At 41.9% G+C, this 27,550-nt stretch overlaps 2 protein-coding genes across 5 annotated transcripts in view; one reads left to right on the forward strand and one right to left on the reverse strand.

The window, feature by feature from the left end:
- slc20a2 (solute carrier family 20 member 2) overlaps positions 1 to 7,876 on the forward strand; it is a 40,781-nt gene extending 32,905 nt beyond the window's left edge. Inside the window, exons 9-11 of one of the 4 annotated variants that reach the window (XR_005894331.1) lie at positions 76 to 261; positions 4,896 to 7,061; positions 7,115 to 7,690. Coding sequence is in view for 2 of the 4 variants with exons in the window: in XM_041043036.1 (XP_040898970.1) it covers positions 76 to 261; positions 3,445 to 3,529; positions 7,548 to 7,712 (436 nt within the window). In the remaining 2 variants the exon portion in view is untranslated. Of the gene's footprint in view, positions 1 to 75; positions 262 to 3,444; positions 3,530 to 4,895; positions 7,062 to 7,114 lie in introns of all 4 variants that reach the window. The other 3 variants (XR_005894332.1, XM_041043036.1, XM_041043037.1) reach the window with 3 other exon arrangements.
- Positions 7,877 to 14,744: 6,868 nt separating this feature from the next.
- Positions 14,745 to 25,782, reverse strand: LOC121185028 (E3 ubiquitin-protein ligase KCMF1-like). Its single transcript, XM_041042982.1, has 7 exons — positions 25,648 to 25,782; positions 23,523 to 23,690; positions 21,296 to 21,435; positions 19,718 to 19,819; positions 17,892 to 18,072; positions 16,643 to 16,961; positions 14,745 to 16,334 (listed from the first exon to the last, which is right to left on the reverse strand). The coding sequence occupies exons 1-7, from the start codon at positions 25,661 to 25,663 to the stop codon at positions 16,007 to 16,009; spliced, it is 1,254 nt and encodes a 417-aa protein (XP_040898916.1). The 5' UTR covers positions 25,664 to 25,782; the 3' UTR covers positions 14,745 to 16,006.
- Between the last annotated feature and the right edge of the window lie 1,768 nt (positions 25,783 to 27,550).

Here is a 27,550-nt window from a genome sequence, read left to right on the forward strand (position 1 = left end):
CATCATTTAATCTCAGGCTAGTATAGATACTAGAGGAGCTGAATGAGGTTTTAATCTATTTCCTCACCTTTGCAGTAATGCCATTGGGCCTCTGGTGGCGCTGTGGATGATCTACGACCAGGGAGGTGTTATGCAAGATGCGGCCACTCCCATCTGGCTGCTGTTTTACGGTGGTGTAGGCATCTGCGCCGGCCTGTGGGTGTGGGGCCGCCGCGTCATCCAGACCATGGGGAAAGACCTGACTCCCATCACCCCTTCAAGGTGAGATCTCCACCATGTGGGGGAGAGAGAGTGGACGGGTGTGTGTTTGAAGATGTTGGTGGGTGTGTTTGAAAGAGAGAAGAGGAGTTTCTGTGGCAGAGGTGAACTCTCCAACATGCTTGGTTTCACTCGCCTCAAAGAGTCTCAACATGCTGACACACACAAGTCCATCCAGGGTTACAGCTTCTTTGGTAAGTACTTATGTGCACAAAGCCATATTAGAATGCACACATGCAATGTATTTAATGAGGCTGTTTATTGAACAGGTAATTGCCATTCAACTTGCACTCAGAAATTCCCACTATTCTGACAGTAAAATACATAAACCTAAGGCAACACAATAACTTTTAGAGTGTCCACTCTGTTGCCTCAAGTGCTCCGTATTTACAGGTGCAATAAACTTTCCTGACTAATCAAGGACATTTGTCTAGAGTATGCTCTGATTAACCACTCTCTACTTCCCAAACAGAGCTGCTGCTGCTGCTGCAGGCAAAATACATTTTTACTACACAAACAACCTGCAAGTGCAGTGTTTTGTTTGCTGAATGAACGTGATTCCATTATTCATGGCAATTTGAATGCATATTATTTGAGTTTGTAAAGTACAGCACAAAAGTAAAAGGACATTTTAACAATTTGATGGTAAATAATCACGATCTCAATACTGAGCAAAGTAGCTGTCGTTTTGGAGATTCTCCTGCACCCTTACACGAACTTTAACTTTGCTGGAAATAATTTTTCACCACTTTGGAACACATTCAGAAATCAGCTGTGATAATTGCCTCTGTAGTGCCTCTTTGCATAGGCAATGAAAAAGAAATGGTACGCTCTCTCTATTTTTCCTCTGCCCTTTGACTTATTACATAATGATTATGAATAAATAAGTAGTCTTTTGGACCACAGCACATAAAGCCCAGGGGCTCACTTCATCCCACAACCTAAGCAATGGACATCACGCATCCTTAACCTCTTATGCTGCTCCTCTGACCTTGAAATCTCTTTCTCTCTCTGTCTCTCTCTCTGTCTCTCTCTCTGTCTTTCTCTGTCTTTCTCTTGCTGTCCTCCCGTCTTCCCACGCAGTAGCTGAAGAGTGTGTATGTGTGTGTGTACCTTGAGGATGTTTGTGTGTATTGTGTCAGCTTAAGGATGCCAGGCTCTTTGCCTGCAGGTCGTTGCGTGGTGAATATACTGTATTTGTGTGAGCATGCATGCATGTTAAGGTCTAATTGCTCCAGCAAATTCTCGCGTGTGTGTGTGTGTGCTATGCCGACTGGCAGGAACATCAGACAGGGTTACAGAAAGTTGTTTGGCATTCTGGCTGAAGAGAAGTAGAGCGGGGGGGGTTGAGGGAGGGGCAAAGCCACAGTGGGAACCCTGGCCTCTCTTCTCCAACCACAGCGAGGGACACCAGCCTGACTCCTCTAGCACTTTTCTTTTCCCCGTCTGTCCTCCTCCTTTTCATATCCCCTCCTTCTCTCCTGTAAATCTCTGTTTCTTTGCGGTTAACCCTCTTCTTCCCTCACTTCTTCCTTTTCTTCATTCCTGTGCAATTTTCCTTTCCTCACTGCATTTTTTTGTCTTGTTTTTTTTTTATAGGCACCTCACCTCTAAATCTCTCTGTCTTTTCCCCAGTTCTCACGCTCACTCCATCTAATTAATTTTTCCCTCTTTCTTCATTTCTCCTCTTTTTTTGGCCCTTCCTCCCCCCTGTGTGCCTTCTTTCTTTCTTCATCTCTCCCTTTCCAACACCGGCTTAGTTTTTTGCCAGCACTCAAAGACAAATTTGCTCTGCTTCAGTGTTCTAAAGGCTCTCTTTCCTCTAGTGTCTGTTTCCATGCATCAGTCTGACAAAGAAGTCTGTTTGGGACTAGGACAGGAAAGTGTGCTCTATGTGTGTAGGTGTAGTTGTGTGTGTGTATAGCATAGTCTAAAAGCCACAGTGAACACTTGAACACTGCTGTGTATCACAGCAGCAAAAAAAAAAAAAAAAATGTTTTCACACTTGAAATATGGATATTCATCATTCTGGACAGCTCTCCTGTTTAACCACCACAGGGATGGATTCCTGCAGATCTAACTGGGTTTGGCTTTGACACTGAGAAACACAAGCAGTCCTGTCTGTTTGTGGTCAACATCTGTTCTTTTCCTACTCTGTGGCAAAAAAACAAAACTATTGGAAAATCAAGAGCTGTAGTCAGTCTCTGATCACACAGAACTCTATTTAAATTAGACGTTAGTGTATTACTGAAGCCTTTTTTGGGGGGGATGGGGAGACAGGGGACGACAATCAATCAAGGTCCCCCGACCAGACTCGAACCTGGGTACATTGGAATCACTTGGTCAGCTTAAACCCCTTGGCCACTGGGCCCCCCCCTCACCCATACCTATGCAGTCTGACATATTTCTACATACATCTTTAGGCAATCGTCCATTTATGGATGGGTTCCAGTTATGTTCTAGATTGGCTCAAGTCAAATCATTAGAACACTGCTGTGAAAGAGATTGGCTCCCGCTGTTCATGAGCGCCACAATGGCGACTGGAGTGACATGTTGCTGATTTTCTCACTTTGGCCAATCAGATTTCTACAGTGTCTGTTCACAGGACCTGACCTGAGTGTATTTTGTATTTGAAAATGAAAGAAGTACAAGCTATTGATTCAGTTTCAAGCTGCTTTCTCACTCACCCAGTTTCTTGGAGACATTTCTTTGGGAGTGACTTTCTCTTCCAATGCGCCCACTGGTTTGGTGTCAGCGTTTGAATAATGTTCTGGAAACGGGACATGGCTTCAGACAAAGTCTCTCCTAGTCAGCACAAGGCAATGCAGAAACACACTCGCACAACACCTTGTCTGTGTGTACCTCATGCAACCATGCTCTTTATGATTTACCTACCAACATTTACAACCTGATAGAAATGCTGTCTTTATTGTGTGTGTGTGTTCTTCAGAGAGAGTGTGTGACTACAATGCATTTTTCCTTTGTGTGTGTGTGTGTGTGTATGTTAACCGTACTTTAACGAGCTGTTGAATGTCCTACTGTGGTTAAAGTGGATGCTGGAATATGGTGAGACGTTGCCATCAGCAGCACATCCCAGACATTACAATGAAGGATGTCTCTTTACCCCCCCCACCCCCTCCTCCTCCTCCTCCTCCTCTCCCCTCCCTCCTCCTCTTCCCTCCACAGTGGATTCACTATTGAACTGGCTTCTGCACTCACAGTCGTGTTGGCTTCCAATATCGGAATCCCTGTCAGTACCACACACTGCAAGGTATGACTGAGTGGACCGCCAACTGGTCTCTCAACTCTCCTCCAGGCATCTCCAGGGGACAGGGAGCTCACACTGCCTCCGGGGGGGGGAGCACCGGGCTGGAATCACACACTCAAAACATTTCAGTTTTTCAGTCAGATACTGTCTGTAGATTTAGTGTCTGTTATCCACATTATGACCACTTTCATCAGCCAATGTGTGTCCATCTCTTCTTCCCAGTTGTGTTTGCAAGGATGACCTGATAAAATGTATTTCATCAGAAACGCCAAAGTTCAGGTACCTGTGCCATAAAGGGATAATTCCAGTTTATTACAACTTTTCGGTCATCATTTCTGTCAGTTAGTATAACGTACTCACCGAAGTAACTGCGGAGATCTGGCAAGATGGCGACATTGCTACAGAGTCAGACGGGGCAAGAACAACAGTTGGTCCTGCAATCAGGCATGTTGTTAAACAAGGAAGGGTGTGATTTCCCCTGGGAATAGGAGGAACGTGTCCACCTTTCTTTTCAACATGTAATTTTTTTCCCCTCTGCTTTTACGGTGTCAGTTTGATTTCCTGAGTAAAATCTCTGTAATTGGTGCCCTCGGACTGTTCAGCTGCCAAAATCCAAAGGAGAAAAACAAGGTGCAGGGTAAAACGTTGATACGCTAATCTGAGTCACCTTTAATTTTTACTGTGCACTCGTAGTAGTAAGGTTCACAAAGTATTCATGTGTATCTAGCATTCTATTTCATAAAGTATCAGGTCTCAGAAACTAAGCATGATTTTTAATAGAGTTAGTGCAATAAAAATGGAAAAATTTAGAGCTCTCTATGCAATGACAGTATTTTTCCAGATCCTAGCGATTGACTTGGTGAGTACAATAGTATTATTACTGAGAATGATTTTTAAAAACTGCGAAAAAATGACCCAAATTGTCGTAAATCAGAATTATTCTTTAATTCCCTGCACTCACTACAATCAATGCACTAATGAGTGCATTAAAAGACAAACAATTCAATCTGTTTCCAGCCCACCACAGACATCCCCAGGCAGCAGTGTGCAGCCCCTCTCCCCTGTTCTTTTCAGGAACATCAGATCCAGGCTGGAAGACGTAGCGGACCCCAACCCTGCCCCCCCCCCCCACATCAACATGGTGTCTCATCCTCTGTTTCATTTCCACCAATTCTCTTCCATTTTGCCCTCTCAGCACTGGCATGGTTTGGTATGTGGGTCCTCCACCCCCCTGTGCTTGGCTGCAAGCAGACTGTCCCCTCCACCCACCAGCCTCCTCCCCCAGCCCCACCTGTTACACTTGTTTTCCACTTTTTTACCTCTCCCTCTCCATCTTTCTCTGTGTCTCTCCACTCATCTGTCTTCACAGCGGATTTTGCATTGAAGTAATGAGTGCGCTAACAGTGCTTGTTGCATCAAATGTGGGCATCCCAATAAGCTCCACCCACTGCAAGGTATTGGAGTCATTGGTAGTGAAGCTGTGTTAGAGAGCCCGAACCAGAGCTCCACTTCATCGCTTCACCTGTAGCTGTCAATCGCCAAAGCCAATCACAACTCCCGCAGTTGAAGTTTTGACCTCTCGTGCAGTTTTCCTCTGGCAGCAAAATCTCTCAAGTTTGCCCATAAAGGGAGCTTTGTAACATTAAGGAAAAGCTTGAGGAAATTCGATGCAAGTTTATTAGAAATAGAGCTGAGACAGCAGAGAAAAGGTAGAGAGACTCATGAGCGTTTATCATCCTGAGATGTTTTATCTGATATTGTTTATTTCCATTTTAGTTTTTATTTCCATTTTTTCTTTTTTTATTTTGATCGACTTCACATTTTCTTTTGTTCTTTAAAGTATCACATTTTTCTGCTGTTAGTCTTTTATTTATTTATTTTCAATTGAACAGAAGTTTGATCATGGAGATGTCAAACCTGAGTTTGTGTTCCTGTAACATAAGCAAAGATATTTAAAGGAATAGGTCGACAGTTTGGGAAAATATTGAGCAATAGCCTTTAATTGTGCAGCCTCCAATTTGATGGGGGAACACGTTAAGCCTAAACATGGGATAGTATTTTAGTGGATAACTGCTGCACTACTGAAAACATAAAAGTAACATATCATATAACATATGTATTTTTTATTTAGATAAACACTTTTTAAAAAATGTCAAGTCTGCTTATGGGAAACTGCACAAGACTCAAAACTGGTATTTAATTACTGATGATCAATTTGTCTAAACATCAACATCGCCATCCATACCTTATTTTATTTCTCACCTCCAAACACCTTTGTCTCTTCTTTAAACCATGGATAATCCACTGCTATGCAAAAATGCTAAATCTACTGATGGTTAGAGTCAATCATGGTGGTGATTTGATTGATTTAGTGACTGTGTCTGAGGGGGTCCACAGATGTTGTTGGACAAAATCATCATTTTAAAGATATAAATCAAATTTCAATACAGCTTTTCATTTTAAAGCTTTTTTCTTGATTTAAAGATTTTTAAAATTAAAATTTTCAGAAAATAGCCCACAACATCTGTCAACATCTCCCAGACGGCTGTGAGGAAGTGTGTATGCGTGTGTGAATGAGACTCAGTGGGCATCCATTTAGTTTGGTCTCTGATCAGTCAGTGCGGCTTGACCCTTATCTTTACGCATTTTATAGTTTTTTTTTTCATTTCTGTGGAGGTTAAACTGAATTGATGCCCAGCCCTGATGTGTGGGGCAGTATTGTGCGATTATGTACAGTGACTCGTTGTTTCAAAAGCTCTGCAGGCAGTCGGCAGCATAAACACTGAGGTCACACTGAGTTCAGGCTTTGTAGCTGCATGCCTGAAATACTACATATTGCAAATGTACATATTCTTCCGCACAGGCTCTCTGCTTCTCAAAGGCTGCCTGTAGAATAACGCTAATTATCCAAAATGAGTTTTTTTATGTTGTCTAGCACTAGTGTAACCTTTGGTAGGACTGACCTGTGGACTACAAACATGACTGGTCTCCGCTGACCTTCCACATTTAGTTGTGAGTGTGACAGAGCATGTATCATGTTTCTCTGGCCGTATAAGAGCAGGCAAACACAGTTTAATTCCCGCCCAACTGCGGTGTGAACAGAGCTGAAACCAGTCACTGCACATGCTGCTCCAGCACACTGAAGTGTCTGAAATGTGTTTGTGTGTCTTCTCCAAAATTAATTCACATTCAGTGGTATTCTGATTTGATTTCTTTCATAAAGGTGAGTGAAGAAAGCATCAGTGGAAGTCTGACATTTGCAGATAGATTTGCATTATTTTTTCTTTGAGACTTACAGCCTAATGAAGAGGATAATATTTGATATATGATAGACTAGACCTGCTAGTTTCAGACTTCCACACCCACAAATTGAATTTAGGTAGTCATAACTATTATAATTGGCTTGCTCAAACTAACACAGACATTTTGGACCGAGCTGGTCTTGAAGAGCTGAAGGCTGTGTACAGGCTTTTCTGTTCAGATGCTAGTATTGTGTGTTGCCACCTTTTGTGTGTGTGTGTGTGTGTGTGTGTGTGTGTTTTGGGTCAGCTCGACTGTTAACACTTGTAGTCAAGTGCTGTACATAAGAACAATTTCAAGGTACTTGGATATTTCACTTTTCTTCTACTTTATTTATTCATTCAAGTGAAGTAATGTATTTTTTAGTCCTTTAATTTACTTAGTTGGTTTGCAGATATGCCTGAGCCCAAACATACCGTATCATTTCCACCAGTCGCCACTGGCAGTTTATTCATCAGCTGCTGTTGTTTAGGTCCATTAGAGCTAGACAGACAAATAATGGCTCAACATGGCGTAATATCCAAACTGGGCAGGGAAACAGATGCCTGATAAAAGAAGCAGGCATTATCTGAACACAAAACGATCAGTTGCTCTTGAAAACCGTCCATCACAAGGAAAGCCTGGACAACCTGCAGCTCTTCAGTGTCTTTGACTTTACCACTTTAACAACATTTCTGCCGCTGATTGTTTTGTTTTCTTCTCATCTGGCTGTGGCCTCCAGGTGGGCTCAGTCGTGGCCGTGGGTTGGATCCGCTCCCAGAAAGCGGTGGACTGGCGCCTCTTCAGGAACATCTTCCTGGCGTGGTTCGTCACGGTGCCCGTGGCCGGCCTGTTCAGCGCTGCCATCATGGCCCTGTTTGTCTATGGCATCCTGCCCTTCGTCTGAGGGCACACAGCTGGGAGGGAGAACAGAGGAGGAAAGAAAGAGTCAGAGAAAGAGAGAGAGAGGGAAACTTGGGTAAAAATCATAGCTCGAGCATCAGGGGTGCAGATAAAGGAGAAGGAAATGAAGAGAGGAAGAGGGCAATGGTTACGGAGAAGAGGGGGAGGGAGCTGCAGAGGTTTTACAGATGGACTTGGTTGTACTGTGGATGTGAGGAGGGTTGGTTCACATGCTGCCTGGCTCCATAGTCCAGAGATCTTTTTGACTCATTTGAGTTTCTGATCGGTTTTTATTTATTCTCTTTTTGGGTGCATAAAAAAAAAGTGTGTAACCAACGTGTTCACCGTACCATTCAATCTGCTGTACATATGACAATAGTAGTGAGACTTCCAGTAACTTTTAACAAGAATTATGGTTGTTGAGGAAACAGCGGCAGTCATTATCTGTCTCTTCATCAAAAAAATCATGACGTTAAAAAAATATAGACTGCACATGACTAAAAATGATTAAAAAAGACAGTTAAGTCTGCACATCTAAACTAACAAAACATGCCTGCAGTAAAACTATATCTTTCTGCCTGCAACACCAGGTAGCATAGTTGGTCAAGTGCTTATTATTATTATTATTATTATTAATATTATTATTGTTCCAAAATGCCAGGAAAAAAACTGTACATATTGTTGTATTGGATTGAGTGTGATTTGTTGTATTGCAGCTTGCTTTAAAGTTAAAACAAAAAACAAAAAAAAAAGAAAAAAAGACATGCGTGTGGTCAACCAACCCATCCGTCATCTCACTTTGAACATGCTAGCCAGGTACAACTGGGGCCAAATGGAAAGGATGCCTCAGAGAGGGGTGGTGGGACTGTCACTCTTCTTTTTTTTATTTTCCACGATACCATAGAAACCTGATTTGCTAAAGAGTTGATTTTTGTCAAAAGCTCCTGTATGTTTTTAGAGATGGATCTCATATTTTTTAATGATGTATTATACTGTAATTTGTACTGTAAATACTGTCCTTAAAGAGTTTGGGGGCGGGATGGGGGGATCATGGTTTGTATTTAATGTCGAAGGGGGTCCTCTTCACCTCTTCATGATGTCATATCATACAGTGTGTTTCATCCCGGAGGCTAACACTAGAGTACACACACACACACACTGTGTGTGTGTGTACAGAAAACAGGCTGCTGTTTTTTGGCGGTTGGCGGATGTATATTGATTGGAAAACAGTATTTAAAATCAAAGCAATGATTCGAACCATTTGTCAATTGAGGAAATTGGAGATATTCCATTCCTTTTGTTTTATATCACATCAGTAAATTCAACAGTATTGACAGAGTGTTCTTTAGTTAAACATTTCCTCCTTGAGGAAATGTTCTGATGGCGATATTCAAGGGAGGTCGCTCTTTTGAGAGCAGCACCATGCCAAAGCAAGCTGTGTTGTCAGCATGCCAATTTAAAGTAGAATAATGAGGTTTAGGTGCAGCAGAAGCCAAAAAAAACTAAAAATGAAAACACACTGAGAAGGTCCCATAAAATGTTCACATATCTTCATCTGTATGCCTTTATTTTCATACATAAAGCTACAGGAGCTATTTCCTCATATTGAAGGCTCCCTGCCAATGATGGACCTCTACACTGTCCATGCTCGGGTCATTTCGGATCTCCCGCCCTGTTTGCCAGTCAGATTACATGTGTTATCTGTTCCAGTAGCCCTGAACCTCAGTCTCATACCCTTCATGTGACAAATCTGAGGTATGTCTCTCAAGATGCCTCCAAAAGTTAAAGCCTTGTCGTGTCAGACGACGATTACGTGTCATATCAAACACTAAAAAGTCAAACTGTTGTATTATAACTCAGCCAGTTATACAGTGGTGGAAGGAAAGGGGGATTCAACCCCAGCCACACTTGTAGCTCCTCAAAATTAGCTGGTGGTGTTTGAAGTGTAGACGCATTTAGTCTATTGATCACCTGTGTTTCAATCTAAGTGCTAAAGGTTAGTTAAACATCATAGTGTCAAGTTGAGGGCTGAATCGAAGCCCGGCCTGGGTTTTAAGGCCGCTCATTTCACGAAAATATCACAAGACTTTTGTCTTAGGATCATTATGGTTGAATGAGATGGTATCAGGGGGGATAGTACTGATCATCACCAGCTTTTTAACAGGGTCACCTGACCTGTAGATGAACAAAGTCTAAAGCTTTTTTTATTTGAACAAACTCGATGCCAGGTGTTGCTTCTTTTTGTTCTTGTGGTGTGTTTCCTAATTTCATTTTTTTTTCTCATGAACAAATCTATGCTTAAGTAGCCACTTGCCTTGTAACATTGTGTTTTATTTTGTGCAGATACAGTAAAATAATTAAGTACTGTGGTGTTTACATCGTAACCATATTGTAGAGTATCTGAAAAAAAAAAACTGTTGCCTAATGATGCCAATGAAAGACAAACTATTAACCATGAATTTATAAGTGCAAGTAAAAAAAAAAATAATAATAATAATAACCAGAAGTGTCTAGAGAGAAAGAGAGCAAGTGTGCACGTGGTGACCTGTTTTTTTGTTTTGTTTTTTGTTGTAGTAGTAGTGCTAATCATGATCCCTGTCACTTTACACTGCTACTACAATGCGTTAACACTACATGTATGGGTGCAATTCAGTAATGAAGAGAATAACTAGAGAAATTTCATCAAGACTATATATTTTTCTACCATATCTGAGTTTTAACCTGGGTGAGCTTCCAGACACTTTGGGGGACACACTGTGGTTTTGATGGGAAATTGGTAAACGGGGGCTGGTTCACAGTGATGGTCTTATTACTGGGTGTCACACCTTGCCGGTGTCCATGTGCCGCGCTCCCTCTAAGCCCGGTGTGTTCTCCTAACATGTAGATTGATGTGTCGGTTGCCAGTAGATCAGATTTTTAAATTACCATTTTTATTTTTGAATTTTAGATGAAAACACTTTGTAATTTTGTTTCCCTACTGCTTCGATCATGAGCTGTGAGAGCAGGACAGCATCTTGCTAAAACCAGGACATCTGCTCACTGAATGCGAAAATCTAGAAGCAAAATTTGTGCAGTTGAGAAACGTAAATATTAAACTTGGTAACGGAAAACTGGACTGTGAGGACATTTGTTTCCTTGTTTTGGCAGGTTACCACTCTTGAAGCTCACACCCTTTTACTCTTCCAGGCTGTGTGTTAACACGGGGGGCTGCACAGAGCAGGTGTGTTCAAATTCTCTTTGTACTCTTGTAAGGGTGCCTGGAGGAAGTTTAAAAAAAGGAAAAAAAAAATCATGATGCACAAGAGGTCTGGCCTTGTTTCCCAAAACATCAAAGATCTACAGCTTGTAGAAGATCAGTTTTTTTTCCCCACTGTCTGTAAAGCGAGCCAACTGCTAACTTCTTATACTGAACAACAGCCACTGTGGCCACAAGTGACAGCTATGAGATAATAATAAATGTGCTAAGGCATACTGTAACAGAAGCACAAGAAGAAAAGAGTTGCTAAGTACTGTCAGTTGCACAGTAAAATCCTGTGTGTTTTATGGCTCAAGATCTCGATGTTACGTAGTCCTGCTTCACTTGGCAAATTATTTGCGCTTCAAGGCTAAGCCCAGTCCATGTCCTTTGATTTGGACAGAGTCATCCAGACATGGCCGCAATTAAGAGCAATTTTTTAGAAAACTGATGAAAAAAAACTTTCTATGCCCAAATTCACTGTCTGACCGAGGCCGTGGAAGTTTGTTGCTCTTGTGTGAGTTTAAGTAAACAGGGAAATGAATGACTGAATCCATTATGAGGTTTATTTGTAAATGGTCTGAGGTCAGCCAACTCCAGATATCTGGTTTATGCATCACCACCATGCTCTGCGGGCCCCCTTTGTAACTCACACTTACATTTCCTTGTTTTTTTTTTTCCCATGCATTCTCAGTCCTGATAGGCCAAAAGGGATGCACTGCTCAAGATGGGGAGGGAAACTGAAAATCGCCCTCTGGTGGCAGTGTTGAGTGTTTTTAAGAAAAATCTCACAAACTCAAAATTTGGCTCAAAATTTTATGCAAAACAACCCGAGCTACAGGGGAGATACAGTGAAAGAAAGAAAACCGAGTTTAACACTGAGCTGCTTTATCAGAACTGTGTGGGTGTTGTTTAATCATACGTAGGAAAATAACCCTGCAACCATCATCAGATGTTGATTCAAACGTTTCCAGATTCTGATTGGTGCACAAAAAATACTCAGCATCTGTTATTGTTAGTGGCATTGACTTCAAAGCAGTGAGAAGAGCACAGACAAAAACACAGATACGGAAATTATTGTAAAATAACCTGAAGTGTTTTAATGTTAGCAAAAAAAATGTGTGCTGATGGACACTGATTTCAGGGCCTTTAAATGAGTCAGACTTTACCGAGTCCAAGTATCTTATCAATTATAGACTTAACTAAAATTTCTCTTGATACATTTGTGGTCCATATTGTATCCCCAGAAGCCAACAGTTATTGTAACTCTGCAGGTCTGAATTTGCTATGATCGTTTTTAAAATAAATTAATTTAAAAAATTGACTAGGTATGAACGCAGCCACTAGGTGGCGTAGTCTGACACTTTCCCTCCCCGTAGAGAGGGACAGCATTTTAGACCAGTCTGTTTCAACTGATCAGTATAAATCACTGAGTGGTGTGATTGCCATTGAGGGAGTTCCTGTGCTTCTTCTGCATTGTGACTGTTTTGTAACCTTTCTTTCGTAGAGAAAAACTAGAGAAACAGAATGTGCCATTTCTTTCTCCCTGAATGTGCAATACAAGCTGTTTCTTGTGAAGGTGCAACTACATTGCTGTCACTCTGTGGTCGTGTAGCTCCACCTGCCCTGGTGTAATAGCGCCCTCTCCTGTTTGTTTGGAACTAGCACCACCTCGCAGAGGTGGAGGGGCATCAGTTCAGACCTTCATCTGGATGTGGTGTGCTGTCTCTAGTTTTCTGGTCTGTTTTGTAATAGAATGTGCTCCTTGGCTGGCCTGCAGGCTTTACAGCTCTGTGTTGTCTTTTTACTGTTTACTGCTATTTAACTGTCCGGTCCTTCAAAAGTAAAAGAAGAAATAATAATAAACGAATAAAAAAAAAAATCAAAAGAAACTGTAGCCTGCTTCTACAAAATCTTAAAGCTCTTCTGATTTGCATATATCGTACTGTAATGTTTTATTTAAGATTTTAGTGAAAAAATGTCTGCATTTAAACTAAATTATGGGAATTAAAATTACAAAGAATACCTAAATTCAACTGAGTTGTGTCTTGTTTTTGGAAAGATGTGTATGAGTTGAGGACAAGATATAATAACATGTTTTTATTACCGTCCTTACTACTGAAATGATTTTGTTTAATAATGCTTGGTAGTCTTTTCAGATATCTGAGACATAGCGACTTTATTTTTGGTTTTCTAATTGTGTATCTGCAATATATTGTGCCCTAAAACATTTAACATTGTGGTTGTGTCTTTGCTCATTTCCTCCCACTTTGCATGCATTTGGTTTCCTACGGCAACCGACCTCTTTAAAGACTGAAAGAATCTGCCAGATCTTTTCAGGCTGCTGTTATTTAGGGTTTTGAGCTCAGATAATAATTCAGTGACTTGGCACAGATTGCACTTTAAGTTCCCAGCACTGTGGCTCTCTGTGCTGGGTTTAATTTAAGAAGTCTCTACAGTAACGCTGAAAAATGTTGGTTTGATGCTGGCACACAGCGAGTGACACCATTCAGATTCAACAGGATAAATGGTTTCTATTTCGTGATGGTTAAATCAGTAACTAGTAAGAAATGGAAACCATTAGCTCCCTGCTGTCAGGGCTTTGAGGAAGGCATCTGTTCATCTTGATTTCTTTATTTGTGGCTCTTTTGTTCATCTTAATTGACAACAGAAAGTCCTTCGCCTGTGATAAAGTGCAGCTCTTGAACACTATCAAAAGTCTCATGAGGGATTAGGCTGGATGTCCACTTAACATCAGCTCGAGGTCTGGAGTGATTTTTAAAAAAACTTTAAGATGTAAATTATCAAAAATCTTAAATAGGGAGAAGCTTCTTTTTTCATTCATTTCATTCATTAATCCTCCTCTCTTGCCTTCAGCAACTTTTTGGTTTTTTTAGGTGGATGCTGAATATTTTTGACTGTGGCTTCTCCTTCAAGTCCATTTACATGAGAAGTCCAGTGTCTTTATAATCTGTATTACCCATCGACAACTATTTTTAGATACTTTTTTCCTCATGTTTTAATAAATGTAATAGTTCATGCCACTGTTTTCTTGACATGCTACGAAAAATCAGCTTAATGTTGTGCAAAATCCTGGCTTAATGTTGTTTTATGTGGGCTAAATGCTTCTTAAAAACTTTACTTCCCACATAGGGTCACCTGTGTCAGTGAGTGTGTGATGTTGAGAGACACTTCAAATGTCCCATGAGCCATCTCACAGAGGATTTGTGCCAGAGACAAGGGAAAAACGCCTTTCGGATGAAGTCGACTCTGGGGTTTTAGGCTTCAAAAACCAAGTAAGTGGATCATTTTTCCTCAATTACTGTGTTACACACTGTTCCTGGTGGTGGGGACAGCATGTGTTGTTACTCCAGTCATATTGTGGACTTGTTCTTCTAATGTCTTAGACTCAGTGGCCCTGTCTGTTTCCACGACCCAGCTAAGGCAGACTGAATTCACTGTTTGAATGGAAAAGATGGATATTTTTGTACCCTTTAGACATTTTATATAGTGTATGTGACTGATCAGATTTGCATTAATGACTATATGTCCACAGCTGGGTTCATGTCTTACGAGCTGTCATCTACTTACTTTAGTCCAGCGTGTTAATCTCTCCTTGCACTGCTGCTTTGAATGTGGACATGCATTAGGAGATGACAAGACTAACTGAGATTGAACGTGACCTGTAAGATAGGTGTTTATTTTTACCATATGCTGTACATGCTCACCAGGAAGTTAGCAAAAAAAAAAAAAAAGAAATAAAGTAAAAACACAAACCAGAGAGCAGGATTGGGTTAGTTCATTTCCATCCAAAACATTTTTATTGTCCTCCAAACTGAAAGGTTTACCCTGTGATTTGGCTTGTTCGCTGAGCCAAAAACATACATTGCATTTCTTCAGGTAGCAGTGGAGGCATACAAAGATCTTGTTGACTGAGAGAAATTAATGGAAAGAGCAATACAGGATTCTCTCCTTCAAGTCACATGATGAGTAATCTTTGCATTCATGAGTAATGGAGAGAAGATTAATTTCAGATCATGGGAAGCTTGAAAAAGTAGCATCTGGTCTTCCGTAAAAGAGAGGGAGAAAGAGAGGGGGAAAAAACAAAACAAGAAACAACCATATGAAGACCAGGGTTGTTGTGTTTCTTCCATGTTAGAAAAGGCCCGAAAATGGTCACACTGAAGAGACTGTCTCATCTCTGTTTGCCTCCGAGTTGTGTATCGCCTTTATGTAGAGCAACTGTAGTGTACACGAATGGACACTGGATATGCAATTCAAAACCAAAGTGCCCACAGTCGATATAAAGCAAGGTCACATGACCCAAAACAGGTGATGTCACATAAGAGGGAGGGGTCGAGACTGGACATGAATGTAACCTGTAACGCAGTCCTCAGTCTGTTGTGTATGTGTGTGAATGTGTGTGTGTGTGGTGCAGAAAAACGCCAGTGATGTGGCACTCAGCACCGTTAATTTACAGTTACTCAGGTGTCTGAACAAAAGAGAACGACCTCTCCGTCTGGTGACTGTGCAGTTAAAAATGGGCACATGGTGATTTAAGCTCATGCTTAAGTTGTGGTAAACCATCCAAGCACTTCTTTAATTAATAACTATAAATACACAGCAGCGTTTTTACTGGAGAGGTTTCTGTCGGCCTCCTCTCCCTTGGGTGAGTGTGTGACGAGTTTGTCTCTTAAACGGCTAACTACGCTTTGCTCATCTGCTAGAGGAGACACGGGTTATGTGGAATTGATTATCAACTTTCATATAGATTTTTTTCTATAATATATTTATATAGTTATTTTTCTTTCTCTCACGCACCCACCACGCTTGCTTGCTTTCACATTCTCTCGTCTCACTACTTTTATTCAATGTACACAACTTAATAAACACGGGGTTGAGTGGGGAGCGACAGAGCTGAAATGACAATCACTGAGAAAAAAAAAAAATTAAAACAAAGCCAAAAAGAACTGCAGTCTTTTTTTGTCATCCATTGGCAGTTGGACTGACTCAGCAGTCAGCCAGTTACAATGGTGGTTTGAGGGGAGGGAGTGGCCATGTCATCAAAGGGGCGGCGCAGGAGGCTCTTTCTTCGTTGGTGCTGTTTTAGGCGTCGTTTTCGTCGTCTTGGTAGCCGGGGTCGTCTCCTTGAGGTTGAGGTTCTCCAGTGCCACGTCCAAGGTCATGACCTCAACACAGCCCATGGCCTCGAAGTCAGCGAAATTCCGCAACGAGCCGTGACAGTCGTCCTCGTCCTCGGAGGAGGAGGCCGAGGCGTCCTCGTCGGGCAGCAGTGTGGACAGCAGCAGCTCCGTCACGAACAGGCTCCTGTCGGCCCACTGGGCCTCGCACGCCTGCCGCTCGGCCTCAGACAGCCGCGGTTCGCTCAGCCTGTGGCCAAGAGATTGAACAGTAATGAGGCAAAGGTTAGTGGAGCATGTTAAAACAGACAGGTTGATGACAAATCAGGTGACAGAAGAGAATTTCAAAATAAAGAACAGCATACACTATCCCTTATGTTTTAAGACATAAAAATATTCTTTTAATTACATCTAACATTCCTCAATAAATGAAAAAATCATTGTCTCTGAATATTGTTCATTTAATTAGTTTAACTGCTAGACACAAGATGTCTCCTACTTTATTGAAAAACATAAGGCCGTTAAAGTAAATGCAAAAAATAAAAGTGACAGCCCCACCTGCTGAGTAGAAACTGGGAGCTATGTGCAGTATGCTGTGTGTTAGACTCAGGTGGGCCCGGGTTGGGACTGGGATTGGTATTGTGGTTGGCGCTGGGGTTGGGGTTTGCGGCTGCTGAATTTGTATTCAGGATTGCATTGGCTCGGCCTCCACCCCGGGTGGCGTTTCGGGCCGTCTCCAGCTGCTGACGCGCCGCCTGGGCCTGCTGGCGCTCCAACTGGAGTTGCATCTGAAGCTGTTGTAGCTGAGAGGCCGAGGGGCCCGAGCTGAGCTGGCCGCCCGCCGAACGCCGCACCCCCGACAACTGGGACAGAAGCTCTGGAGGAACAGGATGGAGAAGAGACAGGCGTAATGTCAGTAATGATCAGAAAGTCAGTACAACAGTTTACCAGACGACAGGTTATGATGCATACTGATGATAGTTCAAATAATGCAACCATTATGTAAATATGTAAGATTGCCCACATTGTTTTCCCTGTACACTGGGATTTATGCGCGATACTGTCACAGAGCTAAAACCCAGAAAATAGTCTAATAAGACCACTGTACAGCCTCTGATCCACGAACAGAAGTACAAGACACACAAGCACAGTATGATAAAACCCTCAGCAGTGAGGTTCAGTCAGAGCAACGGCCCCAGCGGGTATCGCAGGTCATTCAAAAGAAGGCTAGTGCCCTGTTTGTGATGCAGACTGAGCAGGAGCCCTCATTATGGCACAGCTGGAGCTGACATGGCGAATGCCAAGCGCTGAACCGCATTAAAATTGGGAACAGGATAAACAAGAATTTGCCACAGCTACAACTCTGCCCACACATTTGCAGTATTACCCAGACTACCTTTAAGTGGACACTGAAACACAGAGTAGGCATGTATAATATCCACGCTGCTGCAGATCATTTATGTGTATGTGTGAGAAACAATTTATAGTAAGAAATTTTATTAAATGAGGGCCATACACCTGATTCATTATTATTACTGGACATGAGTATTTTGTGTGTCAGGCCTCCTGCAGCTGCAGCTGGGTGACAACAAATTTAACAATAACTAATAATTGTTTTCTGCCTGGCTGTGCTAATAAGATTTTTTTTTGTCTGTCCTCCATCAGGCTACACAGTTTCTTGTTCTGCAACTACGTGCCTCAGAGGGAGAGTATACCATCTGCCATACATGTCAGCATGAGTTCACCATGTAAGCATGACTTTTCCGTGTGTGTGTGAGTGTGTGCGTGTACACCTTGTGTGACTAACCTGCTATGGGGTCCATGGCCTCTCTGCTGTAATTGGAGCTCTGTGAGGAGCTCTGACTGGTGGAGAGCCCCCCTGTGGTGCTGCTGGTGAAGTGCATGTTAGACCTGCGGGCTCGCGGACCTCCCAGCCCGCGCCCTGGGTGAAACATCCTCCTCACATGCCGCACCCCACTGGACTCATCGTGAAACTCGCCGTTAAGGAACATATCGAGTGCATAATAGTGCTATAACTCTTTGCAATTTTAATAACTGACATCTTCTTCGTCCCACTGTTAGCCCCCCAATCTTGCTTGTTTTGTACGACCAATAGTCCAAAAGATGTGTATGTAACACTCTGCTAAATACTCGCTTTGCTGAGACCTCCTGAACCAGTTGCTAACACATTTGCATGATGCTCATTATGAACCCATACACAAGGCACCGCACTGGGTGCACCCACACACAAACGCTGCGGCTCTATTTTGCCGAATTTAAGATGCACCCATTCTGTCTGTGTTTCATTTAACTACATTTTTGCATCTTTTGTCTTCTCCACAGCACATATTCAAATACTCTATAAATAGACGGCTGTCATCAGTCCTCTTGAGTCTGTCAGAGTGCAACTCACACAGAGTATTTCTGCTGGTTCCTGACAGGCAAAAGCAGCTAATGCCATTTCAACCCTTCACACAGTCTGATATTGAAAAAAGAATGTAATGCTCACTGTCTCACAACTTCTTGAAAAGTGATCCTTTCTCTGGCTCTCCAGAGAAAAAAGTGTTGATTCCAGCTGAATCCCGTGTGAATGTGTGATCGCTTTAAAACACCCCATCTTGTTTTTTGCTGCATTGTTGACATTGTTTGTCGTCTTTACTTTTGTTGGCACATTACTACTTTTTTGCCCCCCCCACCTTTACTGCCTTCTGCATTTGAGAGAAATGTGCGTCACCTCACTGCAGTGTTTGGCGCATGCCAGCTGGCAGGTGATAAAAACAATGCAAACCATCAGGGATGCAGCAATTCAGCTTTTTCTCCGCAGATAATGATAACGATAACGACTCAGAGCATCTGTCAATACCAAGTACCATTCCAATACCAGTACTCTCTTTTCCCTTAATCTAAAATCCATATTCATCACAAGGTAAAACTCGCTGGAAACAATTTAATGTAAAGTAACATGAGGCCGGGGATTGTTGTGGCTCTACAGACTTGGTTAGTTGGTGGCCCAGTACGTCTATTATTTATTTAAGACAAAGACAGTGTATGACGTTTGTAATCCTCAGATCATCAGATGATGCCTGGTTCACTTTACCAGCTAATATCAACGTCAGTATCAATCCAGACTGGACTGGTACGTCCATAAACTACAAAGCTATTTGGGGTCAAAACATCCCGTAGGGGCCTTTATCACCTTGGGAGTAGCCCCAAAATATGAAAAGCAGCATTGAACTGCATTTGATCTGCTGTTTAGAAACACTCAACATCCCATTTCATATTACTCTTAATTTACCACTACCTCTCATGGCTTTCTCTTTTAGGGAGCCACTCTCAAAGGAGGAGAATAAGGACAAGGCCACTTAAGCAAGTCTGAAGGAAAACACGCGGATGAGTGGCTTGGACTACACTTCCTCCTAATACACCAAACCAGCGGCAAACAGTGTGTAACCAACTGATCAATCTGAAGCCTCCTTAATTGATTATGTCACAATGACGTGAGACACATAATTTAGTTTACAACAGCAGAACAGCCATGAATTTGTTACTGCACATATTTTGATTTTTTTTTTTTTTCCCCATCCAGGTTACGGTCATTTCTGTGGAGGTGGGACTACTACTTAAAAAGGATATTAAGTCTCTGGGTGCTCTGTGTTCAAGTGTGAGATGAGCAGCAAAGTCATCTGTCACATGATTTGGGTCGCCACCTGGCAGCGCTGCACATATGGGGCAGATCTGGAGGACAGGGAGAGAGAGCATACATGTAATTATCAACACACTTCACAGCACAATCAACATTTGCCAGCTGGCACCGAGTCCTCTTGAACAAACCCTGAGTTTGGTAAGTATCTACCACGCAAATGCTGTGTTTAAACACATAGGGGTGCAGTCTCCGGAAAGTCCCAGCTCTGGGATGAGTGTGTCAAAACTCCAAATGATACTAAGCTGCATTAACGGCACAGATTTATTTTAAATGTTTGACAGTTTGGGAAGTTGATTGGCTGGTGGAAGTGCCATCCGCAAAAAGTTGATAGTCCGCTGCCAGTAACAGTTGAGCTGTACTGTTGTAGCATGGACACTGTGGAAAAACATCATGTGACTGTGTTCAGTTCTTGTATTTAAAAGGCTGAAAGTCAAAATTGGCCAAGTTACTCTCCAGTTGATTTAGTCAAAACAGGTAGTGAAGTATTTGCCAAACGTCCCTTTTTTTTAAATTATACCCTAAAGACTAACATAATGTAACAAAGCAAAAGAATATATATACATCGGAGACAAGTTCTTAATGAAGTTATTCACTCTTGAATATTAATTGGATACCCTGACAGGCATTTACTCATGAATAGTCAGCTTCAGATCAGCTAATGTGAGTTAAGACTGATGATGACTCACAGTCACAGATGCAGTGTGTTTGAAGATCAACACCTTATTCTTTTGAGCTCCTGAAATCACTTAACTAAGCCAATTAAATAACTAAGGATTTATTAAAAGTATTAGTCACACTGTGGGAAATTAATAAGCCTTGACTAACCAAAAATAATTTCAAAATGAACACCAATTTCAGAATATGGATGTCATTATTCCAATCTGTTTAACAGCACTCAAACGTGCCACTCTAACATACATCATTTTAATGACTTGAACCTCTCTCAAGTAAGTTTGAAGAAACTGCAAGTTATCAATGTATGGTTCTGAAATGAATGGAAATCAGACGTCGCCTGGAAGGAAAGAGAATCGCATCAAAAAATAAAAATAAAACAAATGTCATACATTGGAAAAAGGTCAGCTGTCATGTAAAGTGTTCCAGACATGAGCTAAGCTTCTTTAAAGTATTTCTCAGCAGTTCAAACCAGTGTTTTCTTGCTGGCAGAAGAAAAACAGCGATTATCTATAAATAGAGCTGCACAGTCTACCTGACATCACTTGCAGTTCAGTTTTTCTTGTAGAGCCAGACGCTGACTTCAGAACTGGGCTTTGACTGTGACATTGTGAAGCAAGATATAACATACAACAGCATACTTTTAAAACCTACAGTCTCCTCTGATGTGAAGAATATTCTAAAACACTGAAAACAATTTTCTCACTTGAGAAAAAATTCGGAGGCATGCAAGGAACGTCAGCACAAATGTAAATCTTTCCAGGTGTTAAGATTTGTGCAAACACCTAGTCTAGGTTTCATAGATGGCTGTGTGCGAGGCTCCAGCATCAACTTACCACTTCTGTGGAGGTCTCTGTGTGCTCTGCAGCCACGTGCTCCTGCAGCGAGATCTCTGTGTAGCCCATCCTGCCACAGTAGGGACATGTGAAGGCCTGGGGCTGCTCCACCGAGAACGCTTCTCCACCGTAGTACAGGTCTAGAGGAGAACCGAGAGGCATTCAGTCTGAGTATATTGCCATGCTTTATCTGGGAGTTAATTTAAGCTGCTGGATGAAGTGTTTCTCATACACAGGACCAAAGTTTTATCAAAGCTGCCACAGAATCATATATCATAAAAACTCAGGGAAAAAAGTCAGGAGCCATGGATGCTGGTGGAGGGAGCTTGGCAATAAAAACAGAAAGTTAAAGCTTTAAATGGCATATTTTACCAGGATGTCATAGTGTATAAAGTCATGTTAAAGCCCATTTGGACTAAAATAACCCTTAAGCTGGTTCACTTCAGACAGGTTTAGCTGATAAGAGATACCTCCTAGTTAACCAGAGCATTTTCTAGCTTTGCCACATTATGGGCTCACAATACAACATAAACTCAACTCACATAAATCCACCTGTAAGTAGGTTGTCTAAAGCCAGAGCTGACATTACAGCAGTCCATTAATGTCAGCGTAGCGTTTAGCTCTCATGACAGCTTTGCTTAAATGTGCATTAAGTGATTTTTTTTTTTTACCAAATGTGGGCAGTTGAAACAAGCTGTTCACACAACACTAACATATTATCACCTTATAAAAAGTTATTATGATTAATGTGTTCGTAAACAGTTGCCTATTTATACATCCAGCAGACACAGAGCATCATTGGCATTCATCAGAGTGATGTTTGTGTCCACCTGATGAGCTCCAATTTTCACTTTCTTACTAGCTCTGTTTTGGTCTGTGGGACAGAGGTGAGACAAACAAAAGTGCACCACTTGCAGGCCGTGAAACTGAAACAGTGAGCTAAAACACAAAACCAACTATAAGAAGCCTGTCTACAGCAAGAGCTTGTCTGCAGCTGTTATTACACAGTTTATTTTTAAAAAGGTGCAGCATATTTTAATTTCTACCATTCTACCAACTAAGGGGTGTGTAAATACTGGGATACACCATAAAAACAGTTGGTTCAGTTGGTGGAACAAGCTAACTGAAAATACACAAAACCACAACCACAAAAATGAGCACATATTTGTGAGTTAGCACCTTCTGCTGTGTTTTCGGCAACAGTTTGTATTTATTTTCCAGCAAACTGTAAAACAGCATCTCCAGTTTGTGAAAGGTTGAACACCAACATATTTCACAGTGCCAATGCATAAAAAAAATAAATACTTGAAGTGAGCAGCCAAAAGCAAGAAATCGGTCCATCAATCAAATTAATAACCTTCCTATTGTTCTACATCTGAGGTAACACCACACCTACTGCCAAGCTGATTCTATATTAATAGTAACTGAATTTAGAATAATAATGGTATAACTAGGATTGTATTCTTTTAATCGACATCATTGCTTCTACAAAATTGTAAAAGTTCTATATATGTGGAGATAAAACAAGCTGAGAACCCCAATAACACACTCTTAGAAACTCCTCAGGCAGTCTGGGTCAAATCAATCCCTGCTAAGCCAGTTGGGAGCAGCCTTCATGTCAGAAAGCAAAAGCCAGTGCCAGCAGAAGATAAACGAATCTGTAACAGTTTTACTTGTGTACGCTCATTAAAGCCACAGAAGGGAAGTTTCCAAAGACCGCACGTATTAGGGGCTCATCCTAATTATAATATAACCATGACATAAACGTGCGCAGTGCACAATCATTGTACCAAATTTAACGACCATGTTTAAAAATTCCAGACTGTGTTTTTATGAAGACATTCACTCTCTTTGTTCATGTCATTCTAGTCCTGCGACTGGTCCTATTGCCCACTGCACCGACTGCAAGTGGACTGCAGTGGAGAACCAGCTTCGACATACTGTGAGTTTGGTTTGTGGTTAATTGCAGAACTGAACTGTAAAGGTGCAGCAAATGTTCCTTCCTTGTGGTCAACATCTGTATTTTCTAGCAAGGTTGTCAGTTGGTTATCAGCATCTGCCAATCCAGATAAAGTGTGACTAAACATTATTAATCACAACAACAAATACTGTGATACTGAATGACAAACAGCACATATGGCTCAAATTCACACTTTCCATATTTTCTCAACCTGAGTAAGCACATTCTGCTTATAATTAGCCCGATGTGAATATCAGCTGTACTTACCAAAGTCGACTCGGGTTAATATACACTGCATGGGATGCTCTGTGGTGTGTCTGGTAGTAGTTGCACCGCTCTCATAGCACGATGCGCACAGATCGTAGTCGTAGCAAATTAAACATTTGTATCGTCGACCTCTAAAGTTGCCTTTTAAACATGCATCACAGCTCACACCTGAGGGAAGAAAGAGAAGGCATGACAAGAGAAAGGAGAAAAGAAACGTTAGTTGTTGAATATTAATGTCAACTTAATTTGGATTGCTCAACACAGCATATTTAGCAGGAACAGTAACTACATGATTGTAAATACAGAGATATCAAAAAGATAAATGATCGTAACAACATCGTAACATGGAGTCTGGTTGGATTTCCAGCTAAAGGCCAAACGAATGATGCAAATGCCTCGCATTTTTCTATTTTGAGCTGACTGCTCCACAGTTTTGTGTTAGAACATTCCAGATCACAACTGGATGAAAGTTCCTCAAAGGTATGATACGCACGTGGTTCACATAACAACACAACCACCTGCAAAATATAATGCAATTTAATCAGATACTTAACCCATACTTTTTGTGCTGTGGCGTTTTTCTGGTTCTGTGGTTGTGTACTGGATTGTGTTTCAATGAAGTGTTTCATTTTGCTGTACTTTTTCTATTTTATTGCCTTAGCTGCATTTTGTTTTTAAATTGTTAGGACGTGTGATGTGGATTGGCTGTCTGTGTTGTCTCACGTTTACAGATTGATTGATAAAAAAAAAGGAAGTCTGTGTTCAAAAATGCTTTCAGATGAAATGCCTTCACAATCAGCAAGCTTAAGTGTGACTCTGATGTGTATTTATTATACAGAGATATTGTACTCATCATATATTACAAGCATGTTACTGTGTCCACCACCTGTGGTAAACCTCTAACTCCCAATAGACTTATAGACCAGTGCCTGCTTCATTCACCTTTTAATAAAACTACACTCACAACACCCAGTTCATTCATAAAGGCATGTCTATCACTAAATTCTTTCCAACACTATGTAGAAAAGGTTTTACTTCATGTGTCACATGGGACAAACGGGACCTTCTGTCCAGGCATCTCTTGATTGACTAGGACAGTCGTGCAGCCTCGGTGTATTGTATGACACCAGGCTGCCGAAACTCCCTCATATTTCCATTCATAGCTAGCAAGCATTGAAAGCTCACTGCAAACCGGATCCTGCTGTGCAGCGGCTGACGACTTGCTGTAACGGAAACGTAAACGACAGTAACAACGCTAACCTCTTCGTGTTACATCTCGGAGAGGAATAACTTGATCACTGCTGACAGTAAAGTTGACAACAACACAGGCATGGAAAATAAAGGCCGCTCAGGCCTTACTAACCTTCGCTGTTGGCCAGCCATTTAACAAATAAACCATCTACCGTTAGCTTAAGTGTTAGCTGACAAGCTAGTCAGCTGTGGTAGACCTGTCCTAACTCAACTTTTTACCGGCTGATGAGCTGAAACATCTACTACCAATGTTAAGTGGTGTCTACTTGACACTAACAGCGAACTTCAAGTCCAACAAGGTTGGCCACAAGGACGAGGTGAATGTTGGTTTGCTAATTGTTAGCTTGCGAAACTGGGGTCCACGGGCCAACTTTTACCAGGAAAGAAGCTAAAACTAGCTAATGTTAACATTGACCATATGACAAGCTGGGCCATCTGGGATCCGCTGCTCCCTTATGTTTCCTATTCTCGGCACTCCCCCTTGCTCCACAGCTCCTTACCGTTAACCTACATAACCTATCACCAGTTAGCTTGCAGGCTGGCTAGCACAGTTAGCTAACGTTAACTGGCTTCTTCCGCTCCTATGTCACCTATGTTTTGGACAACTACCGCTGACTATTGTACGTTTTCGGAGACTTACATGTCAACTGCAAGGCCCGTTTGATCCGACACACAATTTGTGGGCACCGTAATGCGTCCCCACGAAATTAACTTACACTGCAATCTTTGCTGCTAACCCCAGTCAGCGTTAGCTAGGATGAGCTGCAAAACAAGAAATTCTCGGCTAGCTAACGTTAGCTGGCGATGCTCTGTCAACGTTTTTTAATCACAAATCCTTGCTTGCTCACACCTCCGTGTTCAGGTGTATTCTTACCTTCATGACGGGACATCCTACGAACACTGACGCAGCCCCCTGCTCGGGCTCCGGGGCTTGCAATACAGAATAATATTTGTGAAGAGAAGAGAAGCCGGGGCTGGCTGGCTGTCCCTGGCCTCTTCCCTCATGAAGGATCCGGTCTGGCTCACTGCCCCCCCTCCGCCTCCTGCTGTGTCACTGTCCGATGCGCTGCTCCCTTGTCCACACGGTGGCGCTGCTGTCCCATTTTTGGTTTGAGGGTGCCTCGGCTGGTGGGTGGATGAGTAACACCTTCCCCATATTTGTTAACAGACTATCTCTTCCTGTGTGTGTGCCCCTGTCGCCTGGTGGGGCTCCATCACTGCAAATACACACTTAGTTGTCAGGTTTTTTTTTAGGTACACTTAGCTGAAAATAATGTAGTGTAACACAACAATCCTGCAGTCCTGCCTTTCCTATGTGAAGGTCATAATATTCAGTTTTTGTTGAAACTGTGTTAAAGATGTGTTGATTCAGCTGTGTGATCATTTTGGAGGCTGCAGTTTGTGGTGCTGTTGAACTGCATTGTATTATACAAAGAGGTGTGTCTGCTGTTTAGCCTAGTTATCCCAAAGTAATAGGAACACCTGTCAGCATAACACAGGAGGACTGATTTGAAAGCAGTATTAACTGAAATAAGATAAATTTAATTAGCATAAGACAGGCTGTATAAGACAAAAATACCCGAATATCAGTCAGTACCTGAAGTTTCTGACAGTAACTGCAAGAATGAGTCAGAACAAGGTTACACTGGATAAAGATGTTTAAATTATGCTCTTTCTGCTGTGCCCACAGAGCAGCCTGCGTAGGTCAACTTGATTGTTTTAGTACAGACCAGGTCAGCACAGTGCAGAATCAAACAGGCACTGAGACTGGGCTGCTGGCTGTGGATTGTGGATGGAAAGAATAACAGTTCTCCTGCATCAGAAGATACTTTTACTTTGAATTAAATATAACATCCAAGGTCTGACACCAGTTCAGTCAAACAGACTGATTCTTGGAAGGCCTTGAACTTCTATTGAAAAGCTACAGACTTTCTGTCACTCTGATGTTCCAATAAAGAACAAATATAAATGGAGGGGGGGGTGACGTAAATTCAAACTCCAGAAACAAGGCTATCAACCTAAAATATGTTGGTCTCAAAACAGAATCTAAGTCTATTGAACAAAGTGATTATTCTCCATGTCTACCCCAGACTGGAAGCTTGTAATCATTAGTCAATATTTATGATTTTATGTTTGTCTTCAAGCAGTGCCATCTGGGGTGTTCTGTCTCATGGTCACTTTTGTACTTTGTCTGCCCTTTGCTCTATTTTCTGCTAAGAGTTCAACAACTTGCAAGTCAAGAGGACAGTGTCCAATTTGGCACAGATATCAGACAGATGTGATGAACCAACCCATGACTTTTCCTCTCTTTTCCCCAGTGAAATTGTCTGCGTGGAGACACTCTGATCCCCAGCGGCCCTGTGAGCCCCTGAAGGAAACGGATAACCAGATGAATTACAACTGAGTTTGCACAAAAGGGCTGGTTCAGTACAACGTATATCCTCAAATATCTTCCAGTGTTTCATAATTCTGACACAACACATCCTGAGATACAGCAATGACAGCCACCCTTCAGACATCACTGATGCCCATGAAGAAATCATAAGAGTGACTGACCCGGGTGGATTTTATGCAGCACTGCATCATCTCATCATATGAACTCGAGTGCCCCCTCGAGATGCAGTATCATGCACCTTCTGCTATGTTCTCACAAGCATATGGTTATTTATACATGGATGCTTGACCCGGTGCTAAAAATAGGACAAGTTATTTTGGACGCTCCTGTATCACGCACAGTCTCACACTCCTCCTTTGAAAAATAGAATATTTTAATATTA

This window comes from Toxotes jaculatrix, chromosome 7 (genome assembly GCF_017976425.1).
Source record: "Toxotes jaculatrix isolate fToxJac2 chromosome 7, fToxJac2.pri, whole genome shotgun sequence".
Lineage (NCBI taxonomy): Eukaryota > Metazoa > Chordata > Actinopteri > Toxotidae > Toxotes > Toxotes jaculatrix.

Bases quoted from the DNA above. Each gene is read 5' to 3' on its own strand.
- LOC121185028 (XM_041042982.1), bottom strand. The intron at 18,073-19,717 runs ATATCCTTTTTA...GGCGAGTTTCAC, and splicing joins ACAGAGCACCCAGAGACTTA to GATGAGTCCAGTGGGGTGCG. The intron at 16,962-17,891 runs GTTAGTCACACA...CTGTTCCTCCAG, and splicing joins GGCCATGGACCCCATAGCAG to AGCTTCTGTCCCAGTTGTCG.